The 14482-nt window shown below is 36.3% G+C and overlaps 1 protein-coding gene across 1 annotated transcript; it reads right to left on the reverse strand.

Annotated features, from left to right (window-relative positions):
• Positions 1 to 5989: 5989 nt before the first annotated feature.
• LOC149937215 (alpha-(1,6)-fucosyltransferase-like) lies at positions 5990 to 14109 on the reverse strand. Its single transcript, XM_090153753.1, has 7 exons — positions 14006 to 14109; positions 13906 to 13951; positions 12181 to 12442; positions 10844 to 11033; positions 8644 to 8883; positions 7599 to 7752; positions 5990 to 6506 (listed from the first exon to the last, which is right to left on the reverse strand). Exons 1-7 carry the CDS (start codon positions 14107 to 14109, stop codon positions 6156 to 6158), a joined length of 1347 nt encoding a protein of 448 aa, XP_090009879.1. The 3' UTR covers positions 5990 to 6155.
• Between the last annotated feature and the right edge of the window lie 373 nt (positions 14110 to 14482).

Here is a 14482-nt window from a genome sequence, read left to right on the forward strand (position 1 = left end):
TACTTAAACGCCACGTTACGTCTGCGCTATTCTACAAGCTGCTCTAATATGATTGCAAATTACTTGCACATAAATTAAAAATATTCCCTTTAATAGAATTATTACATCGCCTTCTGAAAAAAGGACATATATTATACAAAAACCAGTTCTGCGAACTGAAAAAACTGTGTTTATTCTTGTTAATATTACGGCTAAGAAGGGACAGATATTAAATATTCTTAGAATTTGTCTTTACGAAACAAAATTAAAAATACTTGTAGTCAAAATACATCAGGAAGGGACTAAACGTTACGCGGTTATTTTAAAGTTAAAGAGGGATACATTATTTTCGACACTAAACTTCTTGGGTAGTACGGCACTCTCAGTCGAAGTCGGCAAAAAAGCAAGGGCCGAAATAATTTTATTTCCGATGAGTCTAAAAATTAAATTTATTTCGATTTAAAGCCCTTCCAAAAAGAGTCATTGACCATGAAAAAAAGGTCCCGTGATTACATCAAAGACAATTTCGTCCACTCGGTTAAAGTTAAATACGGGAGTGGTGGTTTTAATTTAAAAAATACTGCCTGAGAAAAACATATCTTCAGTATGCCTGCATAAAATTAATTTATTATAACCACAAATGAGAATAGTTCACAACGCCCAAAATCTTAACAAAAGTGTGTCGTTTTATAATCAGTGCAATATTACATAAATAAAAACATTGACACGTATGGAAAAAACTTACTTTAAAATAAATCTGAGGGGGTAGGGTTGAAAACCTGTGACCCTTTGCCGTGGAATGACCCCTACTCTCCTGTGCTCCCTCTTGTATCTACACTCTTAAAAAAGAGCGTATTTTCAAACCTTTAAGGGTTTTTTCTTGTCCCATATTTAACACCTTAACAGGTTTCAAAAGGATGTTATTCTACACCTTACAAAGCAGTTTTCCTGCTAGGGTGTTTATTTACATTGTTTGGAGTGCTTATGTCCTCCATTTTGGTTCCTTTATTAACAGTTTTTGGTATAAAGCTATTCCCTTGAGAGTTATTATCTACTCCCTCTAGGGTATAAGACCACTCCTTTTAGGGTACCAAACGACTCCCTTCAGGTGTTACACTACCCCCTTCAAGGTTCTACAATACTCCCTTAAGGGTTCTATAATACTCCCTTGAAGGTTCTAAACTACTGCCGTAAGGGTACTACAATACTCCCTTTAAAGTGTTAAAATACTCCTTTTAGGGTACTAAACTACTGCCTTAAGAGAGCTACACCCTTACCAGGTGTTAAATCACTCAATTTACGGGGTAATATAACACCCTTTATAAACCTTTTCAAGTGTTTAATTTGGGACAGTAAAAATCCCTTTAGGGCGTTTAAATTAACATTAAAGAGTGTTTTTAAAAGATATTCCACCCTTAATATACCATTAAAACACCCTTTTTAACAGTGTACGCCACTGAAACAGGCTATTTAATTTTTAACAAAAACATATGGTTATTACATTAGTTTATTTTGCCATGCCTTTTAAATGAAAAATTATTCATCTCTATGCAAAAGTACTAAATGCCCCTCAAAATGTGGCACTCACCTACCTCGCCTAATATGAAAAAACCACTACCTTCGAAGTTGGTGTTTATTTACGTAAATATTCAGTAGTTCCTCATTTAAAAACAGTAAGAAGTTCTTTAAATTTTGAAAGACTAGTAGCAATTTGCACAATAATTTATCTCAAATTATAATACATGTATAATAAAAAGAGCGGTGGGAGAATAGGCAGTGTCACACTTATTCATGTTATGTTACTTATGGTATTATCAACTGTTCCATCAACTCAGCACAATCTTTAGTAGTGCCTCTAGTAATTAATGGTAAATAAATAAGGTGAATTAATCAATTACAGGTCAATAAGTTCGGCGACTTTAAAAAGAAGCAGTGCCAACTACGTTCCAAGATTATCCAAAATACATGCAACCCAAATAGGCAGAAATTTAGGGCCTCCACCTTCATAGATTTTAAAGGTAATATAAAATTAAACCTTCCAAGAAGCTAGAGTCATTCAAAATACTTATAGTTTAAAAAAAAAATTCCTTACCTGAGAAGCCCGAAGAAGCAGATAAAATTGATATTGAAGCATCACTCCAGACATCTACTAAATTTACCGGTAATCTATCTCCAAAAATGTGAAGGAAACTAAAAGCTAGAGGTGTAAAGTCTGGCGACAAAATCCAAAATTGCAAGATCACCAATAAATTATAGACTCTCTTGGATCCGAACTTACTAAATTCAAAAAAGGTGTATGCGAAAAACCTTTGTAGATAGAGCTATCTATATACTAAAAACCACTTGGTTCCTTCGTTGGTCATCGAGCTTTTGGTTAGTCAGTAAGGAAGGCGAAGGCGGGGCGGCGAAGAGAAAGCGACCCGCAGAACAGAGGGAAACCGAGACTGCCTTTCGCTTCGTTACTGAGGTGGTTCGACTATAGACAGAGTGCCCCCGGGGCAGAGAGAAGTTGGGGCTCAAGGACGAGCGTAGTTTTCTGTTCGTCAAGAGGGGGGAGCAAATCTGCCATTGGATACATGGGGTTTACAGGGGTACAGAGGGGTTTAGGACGAGAGAAAGGAGAGTTTTAGTTATTTTCGCCTGGGGAAAAGGGTACTCCGGTAATTCTGGCATGGGAAAAAGGAGGAGGGAGCCTTACTCGGGTGGAGTGCCTCGAAACACACAACTAGCTGAGGGCCCGCCCGCAGGGTGGGCTTCTCGGCTAGTATTACATAAGCGTATTAAGTTCAATACTTTACGCGTCAGATTTTGGTCATATAAACGCCAAACGGCGATAAAATACACGTTTTTAGTTCGACAATCGTGTAGCGGAAGAAACAGGTAGATCATTGTGAATGGAGTAATCCAATAATTTAAACAGATCATCGCACTGTCATGGATTTTTGGCAAGCAAAAACTTAGTAGTAAATATTAATCGAAACGAAAAGTTGTTGAAATTTCTACTTACCTAAGAAACGTTAGTGGTTATTGTTAAATTTAAAACAAGTTGACAGTGCGGTTTTCTTCATATGTATGCAGCAGAGATCGGCGAAAAATATTTTTTTAGATAATAATTTTTTTGTTTTTATTTGTAAATAACCTATAAGTTAATACATTAAATAATATTACCGTAAATATATTTCTTTTTATAAATAAAATGACAAAAATATTTGTTTCTTGGAATTATTTAAAATGTATTTATTTAACCGATAAAAAACAAATATCTTTTTTCGGGTATTTTTGATACATTTCGTTTACGAATAAAAGTTGATAATGTCTTTATGTTATTTATTAGTCGATTACTAAGTATGTTTTGAGAAAGCTAGACAGCAACGAAATCCCTGAATATATTTCAAAAACTCGGACGAAGTAAAGCTTATAGATGAGAAATAGGCTCAAGTCATCAATGTTATTTAACCAGAGAGAAAAATATTTCCCAGTGCTGGCGTCCCCTATTTTAGCTACAGCTATCCCGTCGCGCGAATTGTTAAACATCGTAACTTTAAAGACTCTATAACAATTGGTATTAAATAAAAAAAGAATATGTACCAAACGGAAAAGGCTCGTCTGATTAATCGAACATAGTTCAGACCCTGAGACTTGGTGCGGTGTTTCCATAGAATCGAGAGTATCGGAATGAGCAAACGTAGAAGTTTTCAATATTTTCATTATGGAAAGCTAATAAACAAGTGTTTCTAAAGTAAGTGAATAAATCCAGTAATCTTATGTGGATCACGTTTTTTTAATTTAAAGTTTATCTTATTTACCTATCCGTTGATTTTCCGCGTTACTTTGTAGTGAGAAAATAATTTGTAGCATGATGTAATACTCTAAGAAAAGCGCTCCTGGCTTAGACCAACTCACGTCACACTTTATCACGGTCCTGTGAACGTCACCCTGATTGAAACTACTTTAATGACACAAATCTAAATCATCAAAATTATATTACATTTCAATGAAGGAATTAAGACGATTATATTTTATGATTTAACTCTACAGATCATCAAGAATATTCTCCTTTTATTCAAACATTTAATCAGATAACTGGCTACTCCTTGAGCAATTGACCTTTATGGCAAATGAAAAGTCTTTCAACCGGTGTTGAGAAAGGCTACGGCGTGTACCCGTAAGGCTGCCATTTTTTAGTCGGAAAGATTGACAACGAAACGGTTATATCGATTTTGGTGCGTTTATTTTTATAGTTTAGTTAAATGTAAGTATTATATCAACTTTTAAAACGCAAACCATGTGATTTTTGGAATTTCGTGGTGAAGTTTTGTTACTTTTATAAACTGAAAATGGGTTCCGCAACTAAATGAAACTGGAAACTGCTGCTATAGAGTGTCACCGACCTTTGACTGTATGGAACATATTCATAAACAACCATAATTGTAGAACACACTAAGATCGGCTTACTACGATCATACGATGTGGCTATTGTCGAGGCAACACTAAATGTATAGAGAGTGTTTCAAAAGTGTATGCAAAAATTTTAAGGAGTTGTGGGGGTTGAGTTAAAAAATATGCCTGTTTTTTCCCCATTTTCCTACGATGGGTTAAAAGAGCGCCAGAGAGCTTCAAAGTGTGGCCTACTAGCCCCTGGAAGTAGGCCGCCACAGGCGCAAAACCAAGCAGCAGGGAAGTGCGAACATTAAGGTTAGGGTTCGCGTGATAGGTAAAAAAGGACTTTGTCAAAAAATCAGGGTAACCAGCGTAAAAAGGTAAACTTAAACAGTATTTAAAGTCGTGATGGACCGCCCATTTCTCATCATTTTCAAATTGCAACAATGGAGTTCACTTCGGAAGAACTGGCGGATATTTATTTCGTGTATGGACTAGCGGATGGCAATTCTTTGGCTGCTCAACGTCTCTACTAGGAAAGGTACCCGAACCGGCGCATCCCCGTCCAATATCCATCGTCGATTACGTGAGACAGGCACATTCTGGGCACGTTGCTTTATTTTTTACTTGAACTTCTCGCGACTGGTTCGTTACAAACGTTTTGTTCGTTTTACAGAACAGGAACGAAGTAGGTCGACCACGGGTTGCCCGCAATGTTCAGTTGGTTTTATGCTTGTTGCAGCCTACTTCCAGGGGCTAGTAGGCCTCACAGATCTCGGGCGCTCTTTTAACTCATCGTAGGAAAATGGGAAAAATACAGGCATACTTCTCAACTCACCCCCTACAACTCCTTAAAAATTTTGCATAACCTTTTGAAACACCATGTAGATATTTATCACGCCCTACAAGTCACTATCCAATTGGTCTGAAAATAGCCAATAACGACCATTTAGCTGCGGTATCATAGGAGGTACTCTCTGTCAGTGCCCTGAAAAGTAACTTAAAGTTCTGCCTCTGAGACAGGCTGATTCCGTGAATGGTTTAAACAAGGATGCCGCTCAAGCTCATGGAAATATAATCAATACATACAGGCCTTATCCTTTGCACCCGCCCGTGCTTCTCGCTACACAGTTCCTGAAGGAACGAATGTGGTAAAGGAACCAAATGTTCTTTGATTAGGATTATTTATTTACGGGCGGAGGGGAATTGATACACCGATAAAGTATCTCAGGTCCATTTTAGAATCAATGCTACTGAAGAATGGAAAATCGAAGGTACGATATATAATAAAATAACGATATCTCAATTACCGTGTAAATATTTCATTTATATTCTGAATAAGATGCTTTTCACGAAGGCGTTCCTAGAAAACGCTTTAGAAAACAATATCCAAAAAACTGAAATTTTTGAAATTTCAAGAGTTGTCGCAGATTCAGGTGTTACATAAGTAGTTCAGTTTAATAGTCTTGGTGAAATGTGTGTGCAGTTTTATCTAGGAATTAACATTAGGGTCTAATGATAGGAAAACATTTGATTAAAATTAAAATTGCAAAGGACTTAAGCAGAGCTGAAATTAATGATACCTTTTATTAGTGACGTAATGAGGAAAGACATGGACTAGCGTTGTCATTTTCGAGGGAGAGAGTTTACACTCAAAGGCGAATAGGTTATTTTAGTTATTTTTATAACTAAAATGTCGTGCGCACCAACTTGTCTTCAAGACAAACGTCTACTCACGAGAGTCACGTGACATTGTTAAACTGAATCTTTTTAAATTTTTAATGTTCTAAAGCGCTTTATCCTTCGACTTTGTATAATTCTTTCGTTTTGAAATTGGGTATGTATCCTACTTTCCCAGTTCGTAGATTTCTCCAAACACCGAACCCATTTTCAACTTTTCCGCTAATGGCGTCGTACGCGAACGTATATTCGTCGCTTTTTTCAAGGACGTCACCAACGATGGCCGACAACTGTTTGGGACCTTCGTGCAGATGGCTCTGAGTAACCACTCTTCTGGGGGGAGTGACCCACGCGTAATGATGTGGAACATCCAAAGAATACACCCGCGGAAGTACTTCGGATTTAGTCCTATAATTTCCAATCGTTGATTTTAAATAATTTGAAAGTTCAAATGCCAAACGACAGAACTGCGGGGAATAAATAAAAAATTATATTTACTACGCTTTCAGCATGGGGAAAGGTAAGGAGTTAGTTTTGGAACACAATTCTAACGCGTCACCGTGATGACAGAAAAAGGGGTCAACAACGGACTTTTCATCACCGGTCATGACGTCAAAGCGATGGTCAAAGCCACGAATACAGTGATTTCAGTATCACGTGCCACGACGTCACCTATGCTTTTTCCCATAAAGAAAAAATCCCGCACAAAATGGCGGCCATAGCCGAAGCTACGAACTGAAACTACTATATACCGCGCTAAATAAGACAGTGTTTAACCCTTTTTTTCTAGACTTCTTGTGTCAACCCACATATTCCAACTGGCAACACGGTCACGGTGACGGGCTAAATCTGTGTAACTCCCCCATCCTGACATTTTCACATAATCATACGCATGACAAGGGGCTATTCACAAATTACGTAACGTGGTAGGGGGGGAGGGGTGGGTTTGGCAAGCGTTACGAATTGTTACGTGGGGGGGGGGGGTTCACTAAAATGTTACGTAACACATCTTATTTTTAATATCGTAAGATAAAATTTTCATCACTTTCAGAAACAGTCGCAATTATTAAAAACATAAGCATTTTCATTGGTTTACATAAAAATACAGTTGTAATTTCAAATGTAAATTACAAACAACAAAATTTAGTACCTGATCTTATAGTACTTTATTACCAGCATATTAGTTGTTACGAACTATAATAATTTAAGGGGGTTCGATATTTGTTACGTTATTTAAGAAGAGCGGTCTTTCCATTTGTTACTCTTTGTTACGAGGGGGAGGGGGGAGTCCAAAAAGTGGTTTTTCTGCGTTACGTAATTTGTGAACAGCCCCCAAGGGTTAAAAACGGGTGACATAGAGGCCAAAAACCTCGTGTCTGCAATAGAATTTTCAAACAGCATAGTTTTACAATATACACAACAGAAATCATAGCAGTTTTCATAACTCGTTAAGCCTTGTCGAATGCGTCATGAATAAGGTAGATTAATTATTATAAAAAATTTAAGAAAATGTTATGGTAAAAGCAAAATATAGCTGATTGAAACATCAATGTACTTACCCCCGACGATAAGGTGCATACTAGGTAATCGGAGCTAGCGAGGAGGTACAGGTCAATCAAGATACCGTAGAGGGAAGCATTGCTGTAGCGAGTTTTCAGATTTTCGGCTAATTTGGAGCTGTTCTCTTGGAACAGAAAGACGTATTCTGGAAAACTATTTATTAATTTTATATTTCAAGATTTTGTAAAATCAAAATGAAAATATTTTTAAAATTTGTTAATGGTAAAAATATGTACCATGAAAATATTACACACAACAGGTAAGTGACAATTTTAATTGTTAATTTTATGGTTTTTTTTGGGGAATAAGTTATAATTAATGATTGATAGTGGAAGTTCCATTCAAAATTTCAATATTAAACTATTTAAAATTTTCGGACTGTGACAACATATTAAATTACTTTAGTTGAAATTGGAACCAAAACGTTAATTTTGTTGATTATTCAGCGAATGGAGAAAGTAGATCTTAATTTAAAAAGTCTCGAATTCCCTAATACACCATACTTAGATACAGTAGTGTATTGGTAGAAACATAGCTGTGGGCTGGGACATGTGTACACCAAGAATCCCTCCCCCTCAAAAATCTTAAGTCATAGTTCTCGAAGCCGGCTCCTGCACCACTGCTGGGGTGTAAATTCTAATGCATTTAGCCTTAGTATAGGAAGCTGTTGGCTCGCGTGGCATGAAGAGCTTGCCACAACCCTCCTACCCGTTGTAATCCGGCCACCTGAATTAATGGCTTTATAAGCAGCTTGGTGACTAAGGCCTAAGGTTGTGCCCTGGTTATTAGCCTAGCACATTTTCATTATTATTATTATTAAATTTCCGTTATGCCGTCGCAGAGAAAAATGTATCAGTTAACACGAACCGTCTGTTTAGCAGACGAAAATCTAGTTTCTTAGTTAAGTCCTCGCGTTCGCTGCTAAGTGTATCTTTAGTAACTAAACAGCTAATTTTCACCTAAATTTAAAAATAATATATTATTACGATTCAGTCACTAAGGGATTGGAAACCACGCGAATATACAAAGCGAGCTAAGCCTTACTTTTGTACCAGTTCCTTGTAAACGCCAGGATCATCGGTGGCCACGAAGACGTTTCTGGAAGCGTAAGACTGATTCCTCGCTGTAGAGTTGACTGGTTCCCCAATCAAGATGGAAGACAATTGCGCTCTTTCTTTGGTCATGTCCACTTTGTCGAAGTAGAGCTCCACCTCTTGCATGTATTCGTCCACTTCGTGAAACACCGCTTCGTTGCCCACTTTATCAGTGCGTCTGATGTGAAGTCTACATAGTGGCAGAGACAAACTTCCATGAGTAAGCTGTGTATAGCCATCATGCGGCTTACAAAAATATATTTCGGGATTTATGTTATCGATAGAACAGCACGAACGAGAAGATCCTTTCACAGAGGTAACAAATACCCACAATCTGAAACGTTGAAATTTTAAAATAGCGAAATACCGTTAATTTGTTAAATTGTTTCGTGTTTAATTTTATGCCCAATTTTTTCTTAGTTAAACTTTGTTTTATATATTTTAAAATACACATTACTTGGTGTACTTAGATTTAGGTTTTTCGTACTAAATCAGTATTTATTCCCTACCAACCTACATGTTTTATTTGGTACATTCTAGTATAAATAAAAACATGTTTGTTTCTCTATACGTAATTTGAGAATCGATCTATACAGGCACGGTTGACATGAGAACCGATAGAAATGTTAGTGGCCTATGGTCTTCTTTATCCCACATTCATAAGATTTCGTTATTGCATACTTATTGTTGATAGGGTTAACTAGAGATGGCGCTAGTGGAGCGCAGAGGTGAGGGGACGTGTGAGCTTTGGAAGTTAGGCACTTATTTCAGGGAAGCCACATTGAGTTATGTCATTAAATATATGCTTTTAATTGTATACTGAAGTCTTTATTGAACTTACAACACTTATCACAAGTGGGATACCAGACGAAGTGTTTGATACGAAAGATAATATGAACCAGTGTGTTAACGCTACAAAGAATTTTCTGAAAACAGACTACTGTCTTATACAAATTGCATTAATATTTGCAAGAATTAATGCATAAGCCTTTTTAGAAAGTGACGTGGCCTTTTATTAATGTAGATCTTACATCACCAACTCTTACACACTGAGTTGGAAATAGTTTGACTAGAGCTATATTTGAAATCCATACGCCTTCTACTAGTCCTTTACATTTAAAAATCTTACTATTTAACATTTACGTTTTAATAATTTTACACTCATCTAAAACTTTGTTTTTTTAGCCCGTAATCATAATATAAAACTAATTTTGTCAAGACACGGACCGCGTGCAATCTCTCGTAATACTTGAAATAGATGGCGCTACCCTTTCGCGAAATCTCGATTTTGGAACAACGACATGCAGCTTTAGTTATACTATTCCCAACTCAACGTCAGCAGTTTGGATAACATAAGCTTACGGGTGGCGCCCATAAGTCAGACTTAATTTTCTGAAATTCCTCCTTTTAGGGTTATTGCACTGGCGCCCGCCGGATAGGGAAAACGGGCCAATTCCCCCATTTACGAGCTATGTATACATTCACAAAAGAGTGAAGATTTAAACCCCTCAAGACTATTTATGAATATTGGCTTCCTTTGAAAAATGTCGGCGCACAGTCATTTCGCTAACCTATTTAATAATAATAAGTCATCGAGCGACTTTTAAAGCCTTTAATTCAGGTGGCCGGGTTACAATGCGTACGAGGGTGGTGGCAAACCCTTCAAGCCACGCGACCCAACAGCTTCCTACAGTAACTAGTAACGTTAACCTCAACAAGTTTATTAAAAATAAGTAAAGATAATTATAATTTACAATAAATATTTATTGAAAATATTTATTTATTTTAAAAGCAAATAACCTTTTTAAATTAATTTTAATAATTACTAGACCCCATTGGTTTCTTTTTTTTTATAAGAGTTTATATTATTTGCTGTTGTCAAATCAACATAAAATCCCTTTAATTTGGACAAGTGGAGGTTATTTCTTGTGTGGCGTCGTAATCCAACCTCGTACAAGTTGAATAACCCTGCTCTTACTTGAATAGGTCTATAAGTGAGTGCTAGAGCTGAGAGGAGCTTCATGAAAATCGTACGTGCCAAGTTAATACAAATAAAGTTTTGTCTTGTGATGCAATAGGGTATTAGCATTTCGTAGCTGTAGCAAATGTACACATTTCTTACTTACAGAAACAGTGAAAGATATAATTACCCAACAATTGGATGCGCGAAACCCAATAACGCCTTTATGTCCTCAATTATTTTAGCAAGTTTTTCATTTGGTCTCAAAAGGTAGCCGACGAACTGTCCGTACCACCAAGGAAGTGGATCTACTCCCAGCGACAACAGCTCGTCTTTGATATCTCGAGGAACATTTGATAGCGTTTTTCTGTGCTTGTTATCTGTAATATGGTATTTATCTTAAAAGAAATATTTATATAACTTGGGATACGGTCTCTATATTTCTGGACTTCATATGGTAAGGTACTATTAGAAATATATCATACAAAAAGTTCCATCTAAATTATTAAAGAGTAAAATGTCGATAATTTACCGCTGGTATAAACCGAGTCACAAATTTCTTAGAGGTAAACAAACACTTTCAGCGAAGACATTAGTGGTTCGATTTTATATATTCTTGATGGCGCTAATTTTATCTTTTTGGTAGGAAAGATATAAACCCTGATTCATTAACATCTAACACTATTTTAAGCGATGTTTCATGGCAGAACTAGAAACGAGAGATCAATTGAGACAAAGAACCGGAGGCTTGAAGATAAGTAAAATTTTATACTTTTCGGGATATTGGCGCGTACGAATAATTAAAAATTGGCCGCTAAGGAGTTACCCCTGTGAAAGGATCTTCTCTCTTTTCAAGAGTCCTACGGTTGAGGACTCCTGCCTGATACGAAAGGGATCTGTATGTACAGAATGGAAAACAAATATTAATTCATTCATTCGGTCTAGTTCTCCGAGTAACGATGTTAAATATAAAACTGCGTTAGCCTTATTTTTCTATCTAAACCATTTTTAAACACAACATTTGCGAAGGTGCGTATTTCAAGAAAATAAATTAGCCATTCACGGATGTAGATACTTCTCTCTAAGATATATATTTATATACTTCGGATATTATGTTAATAGATAGCGTGGGAAACTTAACTGTCGTTCAAAAAATCAGGGCCGATGGTAAAATGGGGAAATTTGCGAGACCCCCACGGTTCTATGGAGCCCATGCAACGATGCTAAAGTGGCCCTTGTAGAGAAACGAAGTGCATCGCTTTGACCAGGAGTATCGAATTCTCTAAAGATGGTCTTACCAAATGCGGAAAAATTTATAATTATGCGTGTATAAGCGTGTCAGTTTCGTATCTTTCGCGCGTTAAATGTTTAATAAGAGCCATTTCTAAAATCACCGAATAGTTTGGTGAACGTCAGACCGAGCCATTAGCACTTATATAAGCTCTTAACCTCGTGATAATAGTTTCCATTATTTAGACTAACTGATGCGCTTGTAGATAACAGTTTTAGACTTATGGTGAAACTTACCATTGTAACCTGGCCAGACAATCTCATTGTATAGTTCGACGTTTTCATCGTTGCAAGCGTCACTCAGGGGCTGAAACCAATCGCTGCTCCAATCTCTGTCCGGCGTGTAGTGCCACTCGGAGCTGAGAAGCACCACTCGTTTGTCGGTGTAAAAGGCCTGGACGAAACACCAGAGGACGTCGTGTACTCCCGACGCGAAGCCGTGAGGATTGGTTAGATTACAATACAGCACTTTGCTCGGGATGCAATTTGACAAGTCATTCTGTAAGCGGTCATGTCAGAAATAATCGAAAATCATCATTTTTATTTGATAGTTTAGTTAATATCGAAACCACAAAGTTAATTTTTTTTGAGTAAAATAGTTATTTAAAAGGGAATTTAATATATATTTACCTGTAGGTGGAATATTTTTTTTTGAATCTTTTCGGTTATCTTTCGTAGCTGTTGTCTTTTGCTCGAAACAATATTATTCTTTATTTCGAGAACATCAATATTTATTTCCATGGAGCTGTATTACACGTAAAGTAAATAACAAAAGTTTTATTTAAAGCAAATTAATCAAAGTTACACATGGTACAGCTAAGTAATAAAATGACTTTTAACCGCCTGAAAACGGTAAAATGATAGAGACAATTTACAGAAAACGTTAATAACTAAAGCAACGCAACAACGAACCGTCAACACCTAAGACGTAATTTTAACTGTGACAAAGAGCAATAATGCCCGGGTGTTTTACACTGAAAACCACGCGCGACAAAAAGTATTCTTACCTGTTAAAAAACAGAATGACGGAGAGATAAAATATGTATAAAAAACTCTGATTATTGATAGCTTAAGAACATAAAATTACTTCATCGCATTTTTCTGAAGTGATCACCCTCGATGAAGATATTACTTAAGGCGTAATGGCTGATATAGAATTCACGGATGTTGATACGCTTTGCGCGATGGTGAAATTTGGGGTTATGAATCATTTCATTGGCCCAGGCGTTGTAGATTTAATGGTGTTATTTAACTCTTAAAAAGGGCGTATCAACACTTTTAAAAGTGCTATTTAACTCTAACAAAAGGGCTTATTAACACTTATAAAGGTGTGATTTAAATCATAAAAAGGGCGTATTTACACTTTTGAAGGTGCTATTTAACTCTAACAAAAGGGTTTATTAACACTTTTAAAGGTTGATTTAACGCTTAAAAGATGCGTCATAACTGATTAAAAGTGCGTTTACATGTTATTGGATATATTGTTTCACAAACTGTGGTGAGTGCTTAAAACGGGTTTAATTGTTTGGTTAAGGTGTTGAATATGGGTTCGACTCATCAAATTGAGTGTAAATGGTGTTAGAGCGGTGTGAAACGAATCCAAATTTCTTGGAATGTTTATCTTTTTTAAACATTTGTACAGTGTTAAGCCACACTATTTTTACACCTTTCAAAAGTATTTCCGTTTTGGAAGTGTTAAAACGGTGTGAACGAGTTGTGACACTTTCTTAACACCTTTTAAACACCCCTATTTCTTAGAGTGTACTAATTTAAGGAGTTATTTGCTGGAAAATTTTCTGAACCATTTTTCGTTTGGTAAAACGTTTTTGGGCTTGTTTGTAGAACCATTAATTTATCTTAACCACTAATATGGCAGGAATCCTTATCCTTTATAGTTTTTAGTATTGTTAATTTGTAATAAGCTTAAGTTTAAGTTATTTTATTATTTATATTATTTCTCACTTTATGAATTCTCCGTGGAATTTGTGTATTCTGTTCAGAACGGTGTCTATTTTGGGAATACAGGTATGTTTCGATAGGCGTCTTAAATTTCTGGTCTCACTTCGTACGTATTTCAAAAGGTCTCTCAGCGTTGTTCGGCTTCTCTCCAGCAACTCCGCATTTTTCCATTGGATAGCTGCAAAACAGGAAATTTGATTTGTCCATGTTTATCCGAAGAAAGGCATTTGATCTGCCCAGTTGAAATTAAGGCTACTCGTGCGCTTATGGAACAAAGCTCCGTAGAAAGTTGCCGAATAAATTATACAAAATAAAAACAAATGGTTTAAAGGAGTTGGAATCCTTAATAATTCTTTAAAAAGGAATGACATGTTAATGAAGCTTTTTGCTATTTCTCGAGTTTGAATTTGGCGATCTCGGTCATCAAAATGTTTATATTGAAAATATACTAAAATAATACAAATAAAATGAATAGTATAGACCTTCAAAAAGGTAACTTTTTTGTACCAAAAACGTGGTCACACTCGCGAATATAGTACGCATGTATAGACCGCCATACTACGATGTAGCTGTCATTGGT

This window comes from Leiobunum rupestre, chromosome 7, assembly GCF_980474605.1.
Source record: "Leiobunum rupestre chromosome 7, qqLeiRupe1.1.hap1, whole genome shotgun sequence".
In the NCBI taxonomy this organism is placed as follows: Eukaryota; Metazoa; Arthropoda; class Arachnida; order Opiliones; family Sclerosomatidae; genus Leiobunum; species Leiobunum rupestre.

Excerpts from the sequence above, each read along its gene's own strand:
- LOC149937215 (XM_090153753.1), bottom strand. The coding sequence starts at position 14,109 with ATGGACAAATCAAATTTCCTGTTTTGCAGCTATCCAATGGAAAAATGC. Across the intron at positions 8,884-10,843 it reads TTCGCGCATCCAATTGTTGG|ACTTCACATCAGACGCACTG; the intron begins GTAATTATATCT and ends GCCACTATGTAG. Across the intron at positions 7,753-8,643 it reads TACAAGGAACTGGTACAAAA|TTTTCCAGAATACGTCTTTC; the intron begins GTAAGGCTTAGC and ends ATTAATAAATAG.